Source organism: Ambystoma mexicanum, chromosome 1q, assembly GCF_040938575.1.
Source record: "Ambystoma mexicanum isolate Mex_15411 chromosome 1q, UKY_AmexF1_1, whole genome shotgun sequence".
In the NCBI taxonomy this organism is placed as follows: Eukaryota; Metazoa; Chordata; class Amphibia; order Caudata; family Ambystomatidae; genus Ambystoma; species Ambystoma mexicanum.
This window is the reverse complement of record NC_090922.1, coordinates 123,572,589-123,593,047: the sequence shown is the minus strand read 5'-3', so window position 1 is coordinate 123,593,047 and position 20,459 is coordinate 123,572,589. Positions and strand designations below refer to the sequence as shown.

Genomic DNA, 20,459 nt, shown 5'->3' with positions numbered 1-20,459 from the left:
GTTTATCAACCTTACCTAGGGCGTTTGATTTTGCAAAGTCAACTCTCAACCAATATCAGGATTATTTTGAATCGGGGTATGACTCACCTGATAAATCAAATTGTCCTCCAGGACACAAGTCGTCTGTATACTGACGCAACCAATGATGTCGTGTCTGCGTTTCCTGGCTTGTACCTCGTTTCGGGACCCTCGCCTCCTTGTTCTCTGGCCAGATACGTCGATCAGGGATCAGATGTCTGCAGATCTGCAAAGGAATCTCTCATCACTTCTACAGGGCGCCCCAAACACCTCTTGATCCCGGCTCGATCGTCCTGTCCTCGTCGTTCTCCGCCTTTACTCAATTACAACGTACACGATGGAACAAGTGGGGGGGTCCCTATTCGGGCGCCATCTTGAAAGGGGCCCCTAGGGGTACCTTGCGTTATGGAATCAAGGCAAGTCACCTCACACGATTGATACGCCAGACACGAGGTTGTGTTGTATTCCCAAAGCTAGGGTTTATTGCAAAGCAAATAGTCTCAGTTGGCTCACTCGGTCTCATGCCCCGCGACGTGTATCTCTAGACCTCGAGGGACGCAAGAGAGCCAATTACGTACATCTGTTACATATATACAAAATGCATATCATACAATCAGCTGTGACATGTTTAATACCCCCCTTTATTGGGTTTCTTTGAACTCGGTTTGATGATGGACAATTTCGACGAATATGACACCTTCAAACATCTATTCTAGCAACAATATGCAACCTTGGAAGTGTGGAGACATCTTTTCTTTGTTGAACAGAACACAGTGCTTCTGTTCTTGTAAGCGAGCTACATACGGGGGAAGAGTCACATTGCAGACCTTGCTATTTTTGAGGTGCTATTCGTGTCCTGGGAGCCGACACGCTCTACAGGGCTCGGAAAAGGGGGGCCGTAAGAAGAGCATAATTCAAGCCTTTAGCTGCTTTATTCTAACATTCTCTAGCATATAACGAGATAGGCTAGCAGCTGTGAAATGATTAAATGCCGTGCGGCTCTCCTTCAAGGCTACATTCGGGAGGGAGCCGGGCATTCCTCCCCGGAGCTGCCTATGTTGTGTTTCAACGAACTCTTATTAGCCTCGCAGCCATGCGGCCTTGTCCTTTCACGTTCAGACAACAATGTTAACAGTTGAGCAGAGTAAGCAGAAATGTGCTGAGAAGCAGTGTGAACAGAAAGCAATGAGCAATCGTTAGGAAACAAAATGGCGATCCTTGTTACATCAAAATGGCAGCTCATTGGTCAAGCTCGGAAACCTGTATTTCTATCGTTATGTACATGAGACGGTTGGCCTTCGGCCACCAAAATACGTTTGCTGTCAATTGTGAGAGGTGTCCATTTTTCTAGACCGACAGTACCAGTTGGTACAAGTTCACAGTTGCAGATGCAAATGCGTGCCAGCGATTGAGCCCTTTGTCCCTTTCATTGGGGTGCAAATTTTGGCCTGTGTGTTTGCATTGTTCCACTCCCTGGAGGGGAGGACACATGCCCCAAACAGCTGTGGGGGCCCAACCCTCGCAGGTTCTAGTGAGCTGGGTTATCACCCCGACCATGTGGCCAGGGACTCACCTGGGCCCTTCCTTTTATGATGTCAACGAGGATTTGTTTGTTTCAGCGGAATGTATGTCCTCATAGGGTCTTCTTCATGTATGTAGGCGTTGAAGACATGAGCCTTGAGTTGATTCTCACCTACCTCTCCGGGTGCTTCTCCACTTTTCTGACTGGTTACTGTCCCTTCCTTGGGGTGGTGCAGCGTACTAGATTGGTTTCTCACTGCTCACGAGGCGTAGGCCAAGGATACTAAGGTGGGTAGTCTCTGTTAGATCGTGGGGTCTCTCAACATGGGGGACTGTCCAGGCAGTGGATGGACAGGGTCCGTTTTTTGTCACTCAATTTACTTCCTGAGGGCACTTTGGCTGCATAGACTGGCTTGCGAGTGCTTTAGCCCCTGTGGTTGGTTTTTACTCGTGCACCAAGGGCATTTCGTACCAAGTCGCTGTTTGTGAAAGGGGGGGTGGGGCAAGTCTACATCTCTTCCGAGTGCACCGCTTCTCTCGTGGGTACTGGTGAAGTCCGGTGGCAATTTCACTGCTTGCTTTCACACTATGATGGGAACCGCAGGCGGGATGTCAGTCTGCTTTTCTATACTGATGAACAACCCCAGTTACTTCCACTGGCGTCTGGCCCAGATCCTGGAGGAAGGCACCTGCCCCAGAGCAGGGGTCTCACCCTCACCCAGGCCGGGTATATTATGGTAGTCCAGTGAGTAGCCAGTGTGTCGCCCCTATGGTGTTGGAAGGGGCTTGTTCTCAGTAGAAGGAGGCTTATGGCCCAGAAGGTCGACCCATCCTTAATTTCTACGCACTTTGCATGCCACCGGAGGAGTCCCCTCAGTACCGTCTCGCCCCCCCTTGTGCATGAAGGAGGGCATGAAGGAGGGTACACGCCCCAAGATTGGGGGCCCAACCCTTTGTAACAGCCTGGTAGTATGTCCACTCTGATCACCTCCGCTAGGTTCCGTTTATAGGGGGGGTCGCGGCTCATTCTTGTCCCTCCTTACCTTTTAGTGTGCAGGTCCAATTGTCTTCTTGGGTTCTTTGGGTGTTTGAGGTCGCTCTTCCATTTGTATGGTTACTGGGTGTGCAATCTGTGCAGAGCCGTGGGTACAATCTACGGTAGGGTCCACAACTGTCACCAACCTTTGCCCACCCTGCACGTTATACCACGCGCTGGTCAGGGTGTAGCCGTGTCGCTCAGGCCAAGTGTCCTGATGTCTACCGGGCTCGCCGCCGGGAGCGGGGATGGCTCTTATTGGATGCACATGAGGTTGAGCCCTGATGCCTTCAGTTAAGGAGCTGGAATCGTGTGTGGGATGGAACTTCACACTTACCCCTGGCTCCGGTCTCCTATGCGGGAGGTGGGGGGGTGTTCGCGGTGTCTGTGGCGGTTCACCGCAGTCCCGATCACCGCGCAATGGGAGGCACCAGGGGGGAGGTCAAGAACCTACACCAGTGCACACCAGTGGCAAGTCTTCTGAGGCTTCACCTCTTGGTCATCTGCGGGGCGCTCAACTTGTGGCCTCCCATGGTGTTCAGCTCAGGCCATGAGTCACGGCAAAGGAGATCTGCTCCAGTTCGGACGGGTTGGGGACGGTCTGGTGCGTCTTCAAGGTTCGCCTGCACCAGGTTGCCAGGAAGCTCCCACCGCAGCTCATGCCGCACACGAGCCGGGTTCACTTTTGCTTTCCGCCTCCGGGGCCGTCTCAGCTTGACGTAGCAGTCGGGTTTCTCGTTTGATGCGTACACTTGTCCAATTTTTTCCGCTCCTTCGCTCGGTGTGTGATCACCTCTGATCATCCTCTGATCACTGTTTATTCCGGGGTGGGGGGGTCTCCAAGTGGGGGCTCGGGGCACTATTGAGACCGCTGGGTGAGGAGCTCACACGGAAGAGGACTTCATTGTGCACCCCCTAGTGGCCGATGAAGGTTGTTTTATAATTGAGCGATTGGCCATTCAAGACTACAGACTTCAAAAAGATTGATGGGGATTAGGGTGGAAGAAAGGGGGCAGAAGAGGTTGAATGAGGGAGCTGAGGCGTAGGCAGGGTAGGGCCTGAGGGGCAAGGCCCACATCCTGGCTACGCCTCTGTGTGGAAGGTGAAATCCTGCTGGTGTGATCATGGAATCATCACTTGACCAATAAGGGGAGTGTTGTGACGAGGAATGTGAGGATGCCTCGGCACATAATGTAGAGTAATAGAGGGAAATAGGGGTGATATGGTGGCTGTGACAAACAGTGCACCAAAAGAGACAAGTAGCAATCATCAGCTTGGTTGATGTGTCTGTAGCACACAAGGTTAAAATGCAGAATCGTGGGTGATGATGGTCAGGATTCAGGACCTGATGATCATCAAAGTACCTGCATGGGTGCGACTGCCATTTTGTGGGGGGCATGCTAGGCAAACTGGTTAGTCCCTTTGCCAACTGCTATTTGCATGGATGCCCTGGTGAAGGGAAAATGTTGGTAGGGTCACAATCCATGTGGTAGGCCTGGACCCAATCTATCATTGGCCCTGGTGGCTTTTGGCACACACTGGATGAGGTGGATGCAGGTGGTGGTCGCAGTGTGATGAGCACTCAGTACACTAAATTTGATTAAATGCCCGGTCGTCTGGGTCCTGTCAGGTGGTAGACTGAACTACCTCTACTGTGGCTTATTGAAAATGTCAATTATTTAACCCACCATAAGTATGATTCGAAACTCGGATACCAACATGCCACACATGAGGGACTGCATTCCCAAGTATTGTTGGTATTTCTCACGCTCACATGCTCAGCATGTCCATAGGCCCTAATTCTGTGAGACATGTGTAGTCTTGGTTGTGACTAGCTGGGGTACCCGCTGTTGCCGGTGTCCTGATCGAGTGGTGACTCATGTGCCCTGGAGGATGTTGCTCTTGTCCTCTGGTCGGCAAGTTGTGCTGCTGTTTGTTGTTGTGTTTCAGAGGCTCTTGATATTGATTTTCGCTGTGCATCAGGTGGGGCTTTTCCAAGTGATGTTTGTTTTTTGTGCGGCATGTTTCAGTCACTCAATGGCTACAGCACATTTGAGAACATGTCCAAGAAAGATTGATTGTTTCTGAATGAACTTAAGTAAACGGTAACCTTGCCATTTCCCATATTTGGAGTGGCGTGAAAAAACAAATATATGTATTTAAAACAAAATATTCCCTTTTTACAAAGGTTTTAATAAACACTTTCGTGCTGTATACAGTAGTAATAAATTCCAAAGGAATAACCAACACATCAAACATTTTGCTTCAGAAGCTTTTCTTAATTTTGCCTCCTACCTACCTTAGTGAATCGGGGTGAGCATCAGTAAATGAGGGTGTCTATGGATTTAATTTTTTGCATCTAAACATATACTACAATCTTGCCCCAGACAAAAGAGAAATCCATCCAAAATGTGGTAGACGTGGGTTCAACGGTGTGGATTTATATAGCCGGGCAAATTTACACACACACATGAATACATTCAGCTTTATAAATAAAGATTTTTGATGTGCTAGTTGTGGACAAGTTGTTTCAATGTGCTGCCGAAGGAACAACTCTTAGCTGATAGAACATAATTTACATTCCTGGACCGCTAGCTGTGGGACTGTCAACACCTTGTGACACTGTACTAAGTGCCCTTTTAATTTTTTTCAGTGAGTTACTGCTTCCTCCTCTAAGTGTTTTATGAGAATTGCTGAAGTTAGAACCCCCTGTGATACTGAAGAAACGCGAGAGCACAGTATGCTCTAATATGTAGGAATGTGTGTGTGCTCTTACTGTACATTGAAAAGCCAACATTTATGTTAACTGAATCCTAGTTTCGGCATGGGCTTTCTCAGATCTGTGGCAGCGGCTGTCCCAAAGAATGGGGTTACTTGAAAAATCTATAAGCATCCTCAGCATCCAACGTAAAAGTCTTAGACTGCGGAAATATAACGACCTTCTTTGCCAGAACCCCTCCAAATGTGTTATACAGATCAAAAACGTAGTGATACCTGGAAACATCATGTCTTTCTCTTGACAACGCCTTGTTTTAATAATGACATTCGGCAGTCTCCAATGTGGCTGGTTTGCAGCACTCAATCGGAACTGATTTACTGCCCTCCTAAGACACAAAATTCGAGGCAGACACACTGTACCTGTGTTCTGTTTAATATCCGGGGCAGCGTGCCAACGTTTTTGTATTTCTTTATGGGAAGTAAGTGGGGGGGAATGCAGCCACTCATGAAACTAATCAAAAGTATCTGGATGTCCGAGACATGATTTCCATAAAATTGATGGAAGCTGTTGCATTCTTTTTTTGGATTGGAGGTGGGAAAGACCATATAAAAAAAAGATTTGTGGTCTTTGGGAATATCATTTGAGCAGATATAATCCCTGTTTTAACTCTAGCTGTACAGTAGCCGTTGCCTGGATGTTCTCTGCTGTCCAATGAAGATTACCCCTGCTTTCTGCGCAGGGAGTATTAATTCTATTAAAGACTAGGAGGCGAGCATTATGCTTCAACTTATTTAATTTACCACTCTTCAGCAGTTTCAACAAACTCAAAAAAACCATAACAAAACGCTGAAAACCGTCTGAAAAGACTTTTCTTCTTTTGAACTACAACTCCCATAGTCTCTGTAGTCCATATCCTTCCATGCTCAGTTTATGACCACATCCTGTCCCTGAGTTCCTCCTCTTTTACTCGCTCTGAAATCACACTGAAAACTCCACTCTAAGTCCTGCAACTGGCAACGACTTGAACTGACGAATGTCGAACTTCCTCGACCCAGGCAGCTACGTCTGCTAGCCTTGCACTTCAATTGTTCTTCTGCTCCTCTCCTAGGAATAATAGAAAGCAGAAAATATCAGGGTGGTGTACTTGTATTGCATATCTCAAGCATATTATTATCACATACCATCATTCTATGTCCTTTGCAATACATATTCTCGGGTGGGAATTTAATGCTCGCCTCCTAGTCTTTAATAGAATTAAGACTCCCTGCGCAGAAAGCAGGGGTAATCTTCATTCTATGACAAGACTGGAGGCGAGCATTATGCTTGTTCAAAGCTTCCCAACACTGTGACCGCTAAATTCTCAGTCGGCTTAAAATAGAATTCTTTAAATGTTCGATCATTCGACCAATCTGCTGCTATCATGATATCTCCAAGAGACACTCCTATTCTAAAAGCTTTAGATGCCATAGCTCCACGTACTGAGTGTGCTCCATACTTCCCCACATCAATGCCTGCTACTTGCATGACTTCTTTAACCCATCTGGCGATAGTCGCGGTGGCTACTCCCTTAAAAGGTTTCCTGCGCGCTATAAGCAATTGCTGAGTATTCGCTGCTCTAAATTCAGCAGTCCTGCTTTTGTGCTCTTTTACGCAGCTCGCTACACACCATTTAGGTTTATTCAGGAAATAAGGGTAGTGCACCGAGGATGTCCCCGTCTTCGTCCTACCCACTACTGCAAAAGTCACACCCCCTGGTCCGAACGACTTTCTATCTATATCTAGGGCTTTTACGTCTGCAACGTTTACACGAAACTAAACACAATAGCATTGCTAGCTTTCCTGATAGCTGTTTCAGTGATAAATATCTGGTCCCCGGCTAACTTTCCAACAACTTAAGCACTGCTCGTACATCCCAGACTGCTTTATAACGAGACTCTGGGGGAACTTTAAATTTGGCTCCTCTAATAAGCCGAACTACCGCTGGGTGCTCTCCTGCCGGCACACGCTCGATAGGGAGATGTCCTGCCGATATGGCGGATCTGTACACTCCTATGGTACGGAACGCCTTGCCCCCTTGTAGCAAATGGGCTAGAAAATTCAGAATCATCACTACAGGTGCCGAAATGGGATGAACACCTCTCCCTCTGCATCAGCTAGTCCATTTGGCCCAAGCCGCGTCGTAGCTCCTTCTCGTGGATGGAGCCCAGGATTCTGCGATGAGCTGTGCAGCCTGCACCGAAATGCCTTGCAGCGCCCAACGCTCCTGATATCCTGCACACGATGAGCGGTAGAGTCCCCTTCACTCTCAGAGGATGATACGACCCAACAGGGTATGTGAGTAAGTGCTCTCCTTCCGGGAGGATCCTTGTTTAATCCACAACAAGCTCCATGAGCGTTGTAAACCATACTTGTGACTTCTAGCGCGGAACTACTAATAGAAACTCTGCTGCTTCCCTCCGGCACTTTGCCAAGACTCTGCTCAGCATCACAAACGGGGGAAATGCGTAATGCGGACTTCTGCTCCATTCTTGCAGAAACGTATCGGTCCCCTGAGCTCCTGGGTCCAGTCTCCAGCTGTAATATTCTGCTGTCTGAGCGTTCAACCGGGATGCAAACAGGTCTATGTGCATCGGTCCCCATCTCTCGGTCATCCTCCGAAATACCGCTGGATCCAGCCTCCAATCGCTGGAATCCGCAAGGTAGCACGAGTTCCAGTCCGCTACTACGTTCAGCGACCCCAGGAGGTACTCCGCTGTGGCCGATGTCTCTGATTGTAGGCAGAGGTGCCAAAAGTCCTTTGCTAGCTCGGCTAACATTCTGGACCTGGTGCCCCCTAGGTGGTTTATGTATCGCACTGCCGATATGTTGTCCATCTTCAGAAGGATGCATAACCTCATCTTTCCTGTCGTGAAGGCTCTGATCGCAAAGGATCCCGCCAACAACTCTAGGCAATTTATGTGCAAAAGGAGCTCCTCCCCGCTCCATTTCCCTCCTGTCTGGAGATTTCCGCACCAAGCGCTCCAACCCAGTCGGCTGGCGTCGGATTCTATAATCAAATCTGGCTTGTCTCCGAAAATGGCACGCCCATTCCAGGCGTCCATATTCTTCAACCACCATTCCAGTTCTGTTCTGGATTCCTGGTCTAAAGGCACTAATTGATGATACCACAGGCGCTGCTGCAGATGTCTTAACTTCAACCTCTGCAGGGCTCGATAGTGTAAGGGCTCTGGAAAAATGGCCTGTATAGAGGCTGCCAACCGCCCCACAATCCTTGCTAGCGTTCGAAGTGACACAACCTGCTTCTGCAGACACCCTCTCAATTCTCTTTTGATATTGTGAATCTTCCGGGCTGGAAGTTCGAGCGTAGCTTTCCTGGTGTTCAGGATGAAACCCAGGAAGTCCAGTCTCTGCACTGGCTCGGTGTCCGACTTCTCTGTGTTCACTAGGAACCCTAGGGATGTTAACAGTTCCTGTACCCAACTCGTCTGGTTCTTTAGGGACTCTCGATCTTCGGCTAAAAGCAGAAGATCGTCCAGATAGATGATCAGTCTTATTCCTTTCTCCCTTATTGCTGCCGCTACCGGCTTCATTGTCTTGGTAAATTCCCAGGGCACCGAGGCAAGTCAGAAGGGCATAGTCCTGAACTGCCAAAGCTGTCCTTTCCAGCAAAAAGCTAGGAAAGTTCTGAATTCTTCCGTCAGGTAGGCATCCTTCAGATCCAATCTCGTCAGCCAATCTTTCTCCCTGAGCGAATCTCGGCGTTGATGGATGCCTTCCATCTTGAAATGGCGGTATATTATCCAGCTGTTCAGTTCTTTTAGATTTATAACAGGTCGCCCCTTCTCTTTTCTGTGCACCAGGAACATATTGCTTATAAATTTGGGATCCTTGGGGCACTTTTCTATGGTTTTCTTCGCTGCCAGTAGGCCTAACTCCTGATCCAGGAGCTCCTGCTCTGCGTGCCCCAGCTGCTGCTGGTGGGGGTCTGTGCTCCTGAACGGGCGGTTGCACGAACTCTAGGCTCAACCCCACTGCTGTTTGTACCAGCCAGGCATCGCTAGAAAGCTTGCGCCAGTTTTTCAAAAACATGCCAGTCCCCACCCCCCCGGGGGATAATACGCTGCTCTCACCTTGCGTGAAGCCTTGCCCACGACCGGATCCTCTTCCTCTGCGACCCCTTGGGAAGCGCCCTCTGGACGGAAGGAGTCCTGCTGCCTATTCTCCCAGTATTGGGCTCTGGGATTCTGGAGTCGTCTTCCCCCTCGATTGCGACCAGTCGAGCGACCCCTGTGGCGACTGGTCCCTCCAAAAACTCAGTTGGGGAAAATCTTCCGGATGGAAGCTTGCGCCTTCTCCAAGGACGTGCAGGTGCCTACAAAGCGGCCCATCTCCTTGCCGAAGGTCTCCCCAAAGAGGAGCCCTTGCGCAGCCTCTCCGGCTTCGTACGAGGCCAAATCACTAAGCTTCTCGTCGATCTTCAAAAGTAGGCCTCTTCGGCGCTCGGACGCGATGGCACAGTTCGCATTCCCCAAGAGGCATACAGCCCTCTGCGCCAAACCTGCTAGGGCGTCTGGGTCCACTTCTTCTCCTGTATCCCTGGCCCTCTCCGCCAGGTCCATAATCTTTGCGAGTGTCCCGGCCAGGTCTAACACCTTTTCCTGGCAACTCCTCCAAGATCTATCAATCCCTTTACGGGGGTCTTTGCTTGTTTTCGAGACGAAAGTTAGCATCTTGGAGTCCAGCTCTGGTGTCTCGGCCACTTTCCCTGGGAGATCTGGTCTCGGACACTCTGCTCGCAGTCTCTGGCGGACCTCCTTGTCTAGCGCTTTTCTGAGCCTCTTGGTCATATACTGGGCCACTCTCGCGAGGGCTGCCAATCTGATGATCTCGGATTCCGGATGCTTTCCGGATCGAACATCCCTTCTTCCTCCTCATCGAGGTGTTTTTCCTTGCAGGGCCTTTTCCCCCCGCTGGGTTTGCACTCCTCCTCCTTCTCTCAGATCGTCTTCATCCTGAGAGGGAGGTTCTCCATCCTCCGGCTCCTCTTCCGAGCTTGGTTCCTCATCTCCATCATAATCTTCCCCTGGAGTGGGGGTCGTGAGGTCCGGCACTGTCTGACGTAGCAAATATACTTCTCGGAGCTTTGCGAAAGCATTGACGACCTACGGGGCCTTCTCCTTTGCCACTTCCAACGGGCCCTGGGGGTCAAGAGGGGCTTTCCTCTTACGGGCCTTAATACTCCCCTGTGACCCTTTCTCTGAGGGTTCTGTGGGCGTGCGATCAGTCCGTATGGTGCTCTCTGCTGGCTTCTGTAGCATGGCCTCTAAGGTCTCCAGCCTGTCCTGCAGAGGTTTGACTCCTAAAGCCACTGCATCTATCAGTGAGTTCCCCAGCACCTCTTTGAAGCTGGCCGCCAGGTCTGATGGCTGCTCTTCCTCGCTCCACTCAAACTCCGACATATCGAGGATGCTGTGTGCCTCTAATACCTGTAGCAGGTGTAGCTGCACGCCCCTTTCACTCAGATGCTCTTTATGGGACAGAGGTAGTCTTGCCTCCTTCTTCTTCCTCCCGATTATTCAATTCCAAAATCTATTTATTATATATATTTTTTTTCTTTTCACTGTGGCTGCACCGGACTTTCTATTTTTCTTGTGTGCCTGGGCTAGGCGAGTTCTCTTAGTGGGCCCTTCTGTGCTGGGCACCGTGTCTCAAACAAGCAGCAAGCCTCTGTCTGATCTCAGCTGCCCTTGCACTCCGAGTGCTTGGAGCCAGCTGACTTCCACTGAGCGCGTGTGTAGGATCAATTTTTTCTTTTTATAGCGAACGCTACAAGCTTAGCTTCCTTTCTTTCACCGCCGGGCCCGGCGATCTACATCCTTCCGCTTTGTTCCGTGTCGCATCGAAGAAGCGATGCGGAAACTAAGCGGAGGTGAAGCCCCTCCTCTCCAAGGGAGGGGGCCGGGGATCCAAGCGATCCTCGCGGGCGTCAGGCCCCACCTCCACGAAGGAGGGGGCTGCCTCCACTCTTATGCGGCTCTGCCCGCTCTTCCCAATCGCTGCCTCAGCTGCCTTATTTGAGAGCAGGCGGCTCTGCGATGTTGCGACCCACAGGCTTCCACGGTGTCGGCTCGCACCCACTGAAGTGCTGGTCATTTGGCACGGGGTGGCTGCGCCGTGGGAAGCCTTCGCCGCGCTGGCGAAGATAATGATAATGAAACTAAACAAACGGGCTGCTCGCGCACCAGCATGCAAAAGCGCTTTTCTAATTTACCATATAACTTAAAACTGTAGCATTTTCCTGCTCTCCTTAGTGACAACACTTTACTGAATAAATGCACAACTAACTTTACACAATGCTGCTAAATTCTACATCACAATAGGGAGATGCATAAAGTAGTACTTAAATGCTTGAAGAGCAGTAAAAGAAGAGGAGGAGCTCAGGGACAGGATGTGGTCATAAGCTGAGCATGGAAGGATATGGACTACAGAGACTATGGGAGTTGTAGTTCAAAAGAAGAAAAGTCTGTTTCAGAGCTTTTCAGTGTTTATTTTATGGTTTTTTGAGTTTGTTGAAACTGCTGAAGAGTGGTAAATTAAAGAAGTTGAAGCATAATGCTCGCCTCCAGTCTTGTCATAGAATGGTATGACCTGGTTCAGGTTCTCTGCTCTCGTACTAAATTCTTCTCCTGGTTCGCGTGAGAGAACTTTGGACCTACTATTGCACTGGTGTCTTATAGATTGCTTGAACGCTGATCTGTGGGATTATACAATGACAAATCTGTTTTATAGTGATATCTTTTTTTCACTCCTCTGACATCATGGTTCCATATCCTTTAAACTACTACGTTTTAGTGTCGGAGCCCATTATAAAAAGAAAAAGAGCTACCAATTATGGATTCATCCTCAGTATTGAATAGGCTCCTATACCGATTTGCCAGGTACTGCTGGCCTTCCAATTTTAAGGGGTTTTGTGGCTGGTGGGAAAACTCCTGGCCCAATTTGGAAGGATGCATCCATTCAAGCATTTTCAGCTGGCATCAAATCAGTGGGGGTGAGGGATTGTGCCACTTTCTACTTTCTCAGGCAGATTTCCCATCTTCCTCTTGGTGTGGATTCAGGTTTGAATCCAAGGAATTATTCACATGAAACTCATATCCGCTACAGAGGAGCAAAACAAATGTGATACGCAAGGGCTAAAAACGAACTCCTGGGTATAAAACAATGAGCCGAAGCTCTGGAAGACAAGGCCATACTACATAACATGCCCAAATCTAACTTCCACATGAGGTGCAAACTATATTTTTCTGTCCATTGCATATGATCCATTAAATGCTTTAAATATTCTGTAGCTATATCCTAATATACCTTTATTCAAATGACCAAACACACAGTAATGCAACATCAGTATATTTCTCTGGCAACAGTTGGATTGGAGAGTCAAAAGTTGTCCCTGGTAGAAATTTGTATCAAGCTAACCTGCGTCCAAGAGCTAAATGTCAATCCCTTTGTTTGACAACTGACATCCTTGCTCATCGAGGCGGGAGGTAACCATAACTCTATACGTAGCTTAATCTGTATCCCACACACTCATTCGTAGAAACAATTGTCCTCATTACAAGTCTGGCCGTAACCGTGGCGGTAAAACCAGCAGGTTGCCGCTGGACTTGTACATTTTACCCGCAGCTGGCTTGCCGGAAACACCAGGGGATTCCAACCCTGCTGGTCCGGGAAGTCAGGTGCTGGTAAAATGCTGTGCCCCATTCCCATAGGACTCTATGGAAGTGGGGACCACAGAAGCACCGGCGCCGTTAATAAAGGTGCCGGTGCTTCCGTGATGGTCTGCCTACCATGGCCACTGTGCCCGGCAGGGGCAGGCCTATCGGGCACAGCGGCTCCGGCAGACAGACTTGTACTGTGCCTGTCCGGAAACAATGGTGTTGGTAAGCTTACCGGCACTGTTTCCTTACGGGCACACTCCCCTGGAGGACGAAAAACGATGGTCTGAAGGGTTGCCCAGAGCAATGCCAGAGGTGAAGAATATTTGTAAACCTTCCAGCCATCCCCTCTTTTGTTTTGCTATAGTCACCCGGAGTGGGACGCGTATGCCCAAATGTGGGCCCTGTGCCTGCTTGGCCTAGAGACCCAAGCTACTCCTCACAGATGAGGCTGAGCAAGGCTCAGCTGAAACATGTTTGAGGATGATTGTGGTCTCGTGAAGAAGGGATATGACCAAGCAGTTCAGGCTGGACTGCCCATTTTGGGGGTGGGGCTATATCTGATTTGCATTTGGTCTTTCCCCTTTTTTAATGGCTTGGCAGGCAAAGGTCTATGGTCTGGAGGGTTGCCCAGAGCAATGCCCAGAGGCATAGCCAGGATCGTCTAGCAAATGGGGCCTGATGCTAATGTAGTTGGGCCCACTGCACTCACAAAAATATCTCTAAATGCCCACACAGTGCTGCTGAGTGGGCATTTACAGATTTTGGGTGGGCCTTGCCCCTCAGGCCCTACCCTGCCTACGCCTCTGGCAATGCCAGAAATTAAGATTCATTCTAAACCTTCCAGCCATCACCTCTTTTGTTTTGCTGTACCCACTGGCATATATGCATCTGCTTGCCCACCTAGTCATGAACTAGAGGGACACTGGAGTAGTTTGTAGACACGTGCAGCATGAGTACCCAGTACTCTCCCCTTCCAGCTTGTTGTTATTCATGAAAATGGATACTAGTACAGCAACACCAGCGTGGCTCATCGGGTCCATGAATAACAACAAGCTTGTCTTGGAGGTAGAACCGTGGCCGCACATTTTTTTTTATACATACTGGGTAACTACGAATGACTTACAGTTACAATAATAAACTTGCCAAAACACAACATTATAATAAAACTAGAGTCTCTGACAGTAAGTGCTTGTGCTCAGAAATAAGTGCAAGGGCTCAGCCCTGACGAACACCCCCACAAAATAAACATTGTACTTGTCACAGTTTCCTCTCATCTACCATTTTTTAACATGTGAATGGAGAGGGCTTACAAGTAGGAGAACGAAAGTTACTGCATATTATCATTATTTGGTATCGGATTTGATAATTATGTAGGGCAACTTAATGTATACATTTTGATTTATTTTGGAAATTGTCTTTTGGTTTTTAAATTAAAATGTATTTCCCTTTTCAGGCCTTTTTATTTTCACTTAACCAAACAATATGTATACGACTGGACAACATAGAGGCAAAACTGCAGGCACTCGAGGCAACCTGCAAATCACTAGAAGAGAAACTTGACCTGGTGATGAACAAGCAGCAATGCCCTATTCAGGTTCCAATGGTGGCTGGCTCTCCCCTCGGTGCCACCCAGACCTGGAATAAAGTACGATGGTAAGAGGCAGATGTCGGCGTTGAGAGCACTTCCTGCATTAAATGGTTTTGTGTAATGTACTTTTTTTTTCTTCAAAAACATGGCTGTGATGTAAATGACAGGTAACAGTTTTCCCCTCTGGTGAGATCTTTAATTGAATAAATCTTCAGTTAAAGTACAGGCGTGTTTAATGGATGCTGACATCAGCAAATATTTGAGTAGTTGAAGCGTTGACCTGAATGAGTTTCATCTGATAAGAAATGTTTCACACTAGGTGCAATCTAGACCATATTTAACTTTAGAGAGAGAGACTGTAACTGTAATGGTAGTGTGAGTTTAGGAGCAGACTAGATTAAGATGACCTCTTGCTGCTCTTGTGATAACTGCTGTGAGCACTGTCACGAAGAGGGTCTAGATCAGAATCTGCACAACACAATGTTTATGGTTTGGTTTTCTTTAGTGGTGCTTTATTACATGTAGCGGGACAAAGTGATAAATGAGTTGAGAATGGTGAGCCTGGAGGAGGGTCAGGATGGTTCCTTCTTGGCATCCTATGTCATTAAGTCAAACAGCAGGTCAAAAGGAAGTTCTCCTTTTAGCCCCCACTAAATGAAGCAAAAGAATGTTTGAAGATTTCAAAAGTCTGTCTTGACCTCCTGCTGCCAATCCTGGGGTGCAGACGAACAGGGAGTAGTTTTTTTAAAATTAGTCTTGGATGTGTAATTATCCTCTGCACTTCTTCCCAAGTGTTAGCTCCTCCACCTTTCCTGGCTTGGTCCAGTTCAGTGTTTCTGCTGCTGTCAATGTCAAAATCTGGGTGACAGTGGGAATTAGGCTGGAGGTAATCCGGTTTAAGCCCTATTGTCTTCCACTGGTTGCTGGCTGTTTTGCTGGGTAGGCAGGGATTCTTCTAGCTTTGATATGGGGACCATCTTGTTGAAATTCCACCTCCAATTTCTGGTTACTTTCCTTGCGGACTGCACCATTCTTGTTCCTTGGAAACCCTTTTCTATTCCCCTATGCACTCCATCACTAGGCTGCCCCTACGTTGTGCTCATGTTACCTCCTGGCTGCTCCACCATATATTTTTAACTCCTTCACAACTTCATTCCGGTCTGCTAGGTGTGCAGCGCACCTGTAAGCATCCTGTTCTCTATAGACCTTTATATAAGCCTCATCCTTTGTCAACTCTTTTGTTAGCTTCTGGGTCCCTCACTGCTTCCTCCATGTCTCTCAATGCTTCATTTTGTTCTCTCACCTGCTCCTCAGGTTCTCACTTGCCTCTTCCTTTCACCAACACCACTGTTTCTGCCGCCTCGTCTCTTGTTAATTCAACACCACCTCCCCTTACTATCACCTCCACCTGTACATTCGTCACCTATTCATCTTGTTCTTTCACCACCTTCTCTTTACACCTTTCCTCCTCTCTCCTTGTGTCTTCATGTCCACCTTCCTCTGTGGTTGCCAACATCCTCCTCCTAATTGCCCATGGTCCTTCTTTCCTTGCCCCCAAACCATCTCCCTTTCCTCACTAACCTCCTCATATCTAGCCACTGCCAAGCCATCCTTCTCCTCACCACTCATCTCTCCTCGACATGTTCCTTCCCTGTACCTCTTAGCTCTCTCCACACTGCTTTGGCCATCCCTTTGCTCGCCCTGCCAACTGGGCTCTCCCTCCATTCCCTCTGCCCTGGTGAATGCTATTTTGTGTGTTAACCAAGGATTTGCTCATTTGAAATTGTGGTTTCCTTGCTGCTTCGGCATCCTTGATTGTCATAGACGTGGGAGAGAGGCTGCTGCCGCCACATGTGTCCTGCTCCTCTTCCCTAGTCTCTTTTAAGTGACAACATTTGGTGAGATTGCAGAGTTTAACCTGCACTTGTACACATGGACTTCGTTTTACTCTTCTTGATGGCTCTCCACACCACAGAGCTGCAGTCCCAAGTCTGCCAGCATTCTGGTAAGTTGGCGCCTGGATCTAACTAGACTTCTGACACTTGGACTTGCGAGGGGATAGAGGCTAGTGACTTGGGGTGGCTTGCTATGCCGAGAGGGAAAGGTGGTGATCTTCCCCACACTGCTGGGGGGGTCCTTCATCACGTAGTGGGTGATAGTACCCACCCCAATGGTCACAAATTCCCTAATCCTCCGAGACAGGCTTGGCACTTCGTCAAGGGCCCTAGTCTTGGGTAATGCCTCCTTAATTTCTGTGATTTGGGCAAGCTGTTGGTAAAAGGTTTAAACCTTTGCATTGTATGCCCATCAGCAATTCTCCTAAGATGTTTTCTGTTGGAGGTAACATATATGGAGTTGTTCTTGTACTTGTGGACCTTGTTGTTGGTTGAGAAGAATGTTTTGAAAGGTTCTGTCATTTTTTTCATTCACATGGGTCTAATTTTTCCCTGAGCCCCTGAGATAGCTGTGATAAACTAGTGAGGAAAGGCAGTCACTTTGTCACCTAATGTATCCATCGGCAAGACACTTCTTTTACACTAATATTAGTTTTATTTTTTCAATCAAATCATTTTATTATATTTAAGCAAACACCACATATAACTTCATAAACATTAAGCAAAAATACAGCTCAAGTTTATCACAGGGCACAGAATTGAAAGCCGGGTGAGCAACAATAAAGAGAAGAGGCAACATCTTATCAGGCGTACGCAGCTCCTGAAATGGCAAAGGCACATTCCGACCAGTTCAGTACAACCGAGAACCAACAAAGTCTGTGAGGTTTACTTGCTTTACCGGGGACTTGCTCAGCATAATCTAGAAATGGAGACCACATACCGTAAAATGTTCCTAATAATCCCAAATTCAAAGGTGTGATTTTATTCTGCCACCACTTTTTCCCAACATTTTGTCCACCACATGGTCATCATGGGGCCTTCTGGGTTCTTCCACACTCAGGCAATTGTAATTTTAGCAGCAGTTAGGGGGTGGGTTACTAGAGTTGCCAAAGCACCTGATAGTGGGAAAGGCTCTGTCCCCAGTATCACTTAGCAGCACAATTCCCGGGTCCCATGGGAGATTCAGCTCGTTAATACTTTTAACCTGAGCTAAAACCTAATTCCAGAATAGTTGTGTTTTATCACATGACCATAGTAAATTGAAAAGCAGTCCTATGGGGCCTTAGGGTGAGCCCCTTGCGCTCTTGCAGGGTGTGCAGGCAGGCCTCCCCGCCCGCCCTTAGTCTGGTCGTGCATGCAGTTGACCTCTTCTCCGCTATCACGGATCTCCCCCTCAGGCCTCTCTCCTCTGATGTAGGCTCACCGCCCTGTGCAAGCCTCCCCTCTTCCAGCAGTCTAGGCTCCCTCCAAACAATCCTTTTCTTTTCCCCTTTAACTCCCCTCTCCTTGCTTGCATATTTCCTGGGCGACGGCTCTTCTCGCCCGCCTGCCTGCCCCCTCTGCTCTTCCAGGTGGGCTGAGGTTGTGTGGCCTGCCGTCAGCGACTTCCCTCTGATGCTCGCAGGGCTTGACCATTGCAGCTGGCTTCCCTCCGATGGGATAACTAGCGCGGCGTATGGAGCTGGCACTCTCTCCCGCTGCCACTGCTGAGCTGCCGATTCCACACGCTCCTGTGGCCTCTGTGTTTCTGTTAGAGGGACAGCACTTTTCTTGGTCTTTGTCCTGTGATACGGGGGCTCCCAGCAGCCTTCTCTTGCTTCCCGGGGGGTCTGCGGGACCGACTGTCGTTGTGGTACTGCCTTCTGCTCTTAGGTGGGCCGCCGTGCTGCCTTCTCTGTCCTGCCTCTGGAGGGCCGACTACCAGTGGGGATCTACCCGGCTCCCCTTCCCCGTTCGGCCTCCTGACGTCGCTCCTCTGCACTTTTCACTTTGCCACTCTTGCGGCTGGGGGATGACCTCCCTAGGCCGGTTACTTGTCCGCAGCCAATTGCTGTAAGTTCCCGGTTCCGTGCCATGCTCCTTTTTACGCTGTCCCGCCGTGTGTGGTTTTCTCCCACCTCACCCTTTCTCCCTTGGTGGGTGACGGCTCCTCCACTCTTCTCAGTGTAGGAGGCAGAGTCCGCCGCATCTAGTCGCTGAAGCTGCCCTGGTCTCCCACGCTGCCGGGTCCATAAATATGTCCCTCTCGGGGAGTTGGGCTGTCCTCCCACACAATACTCTATGCTGCAGAGGGACCTCTGCTGCTCACTTCCTCTGCTGCTCACTTCCTCCGTTTCTTGCCCTTAGGATGGTGGAATCTGCCTGTAGCTTTACTGGGGTGGAGGGGCAGCCGTCGGCACGTCTATTCAGTGTCGGTGGACATTTTGGAATGATGCAACGCCTTTTGAACGATGATGAATCCTTGCCATTGAATTGGCAATACGTCTTAGCTTTGTTTTCAGAAATTCCAAATCTTAGACTAATCACTACAAAAGACTTTGAACAAGTTGAATTTCTTTCTGAAAATAGAGTTGACGTGGTGTGAGAAATCTGAGGGGTCAGGGAAAGGCCTTTGCTTTTGGATCCAGACCTTGGGGGTGGAGAAGCGAGGGAGGATCCCCTGGGTGGAGGGTCCTTAGGGATTGGGGATGAGAAGGAGGAACCCTCAATCACAGCCGTATTTATGGGATATTGCTACTTCTGTCCCACTGACCAAGAAAACACCAGGTGCTATTCGTATAGAAACACCATGAAGTGCTTGTGGAAGATTGCGAGAGAACATGGCCGCAAGGTGCTCAAGGACTAAAAATCATCACAAAATGAACCTTATGCATGAATACAGTGCGACAAGGCCAAGAATTGGCCAAGGAGATGTGACACCGTGTGGCAAAGCCAAGGGCCTGACAAGGAGAAGCCAATTGAGTGTGAACGTTCACACAGGGGCAGATACAGAAGAACCTGTGTGGGCCAAAGAGCCTTGGGTTCTTGGTAGCACGACCTGTAATGGGTGGACCGTGCTGTCTGACAACTGCGCCTACACCAGGCAATCCCCAAGAGTGAAAGCTAGACTGTTGAAGCAAACCAAGAAGAAGTAAGCTGATTGAATTGCTAAGCCTATATAGAAGGATTGTTAATTTGATTTGGAGTTGTTTTGAGCATTGAAAGACTGAAATCATGTTTAAGCTGACAAGTTGAAGACTTGGGGAAGGGAACCCTGAGACTTGGTGAACCTTAATGCTGTCTTGAGGACAGAGCCATCAAGACCCTTTTCTATGAAACTGTGTTGCTTTAAACTTGGAGAAGGGATCCTCAAGGATTTGTGGAACTGTGTTGTCTTGAACTTGGGGAAGGGAACCCCAAGGATTTGTGGAACTGTTCTGAACTTCAGAATGGTAATCCTAAAACATTTGTGGAACTTTCTTAAATTTTGGGAAGGGGAGCTGAAAACAAAGCTAAGAGCTGGAAGAAGCTAATAACTTTGTATTGATCACCATGTCTTTTATTGTTGACATCCCTACACATTGTTTAGCTCTAGTTCTGAGGGCAAGGATAGGTTTTGGACACAGACAGCCATTTAAGTTGACTTAGACTTTCCTTAGTTTCAGTCAGGTAGGGAAATCCCACCTTAGCATAAGGCAAGTTAGGCCTTCAACCATCCTGACATTTGAGTTAATAAACCCTTTTCTTTTTAACTTTGAATCTGTTGTTTGTGTCTTGCTTCCTGATGCCTTCACAGTAGTCAAACTTTTTCAATTCACGGATAATTAGGAATGTTGTCTTTTAGAAAGCCCCCTCTTTATTAACCTTTCGGTTATGACATGATACAAACTCTGGGTTCTGACAAGTTGTCTTAACTGTATGCGCCATGTCTTGGAGAATCAACAAGAACTTAAATCAATTCCAATAGATCCTGGTAATGGGCGTC

The 20,459-nt window shown here is 48.4% G+C and overlaps 1 protein-coding gene across 2 annotated transcripts in view; it reads left to right on the top strand.

Annotated features, from left to right (window-relative positions):
• Positions 1 to 20,459, top strand: part of BANP (BTG3 associated nuclear protein) — a 1,679,897-nt gene that overhangs the window by 414,183 nt on the left and 1,245,255 nt on the right. For both annotated transcript variants that reach the window (XM_069636126.1, XM_069636133.1), the window contains one exon: positions 14,466 to 14,665. In XM_069636126.1, the coding sequence (XP_069492227.1) occupies positions 14,466 to 14,665 (200 nt within the window). The remainder of the gene's footprint in view (positions 1 to 14,465; positions 14,666 to 20,459) is intronic.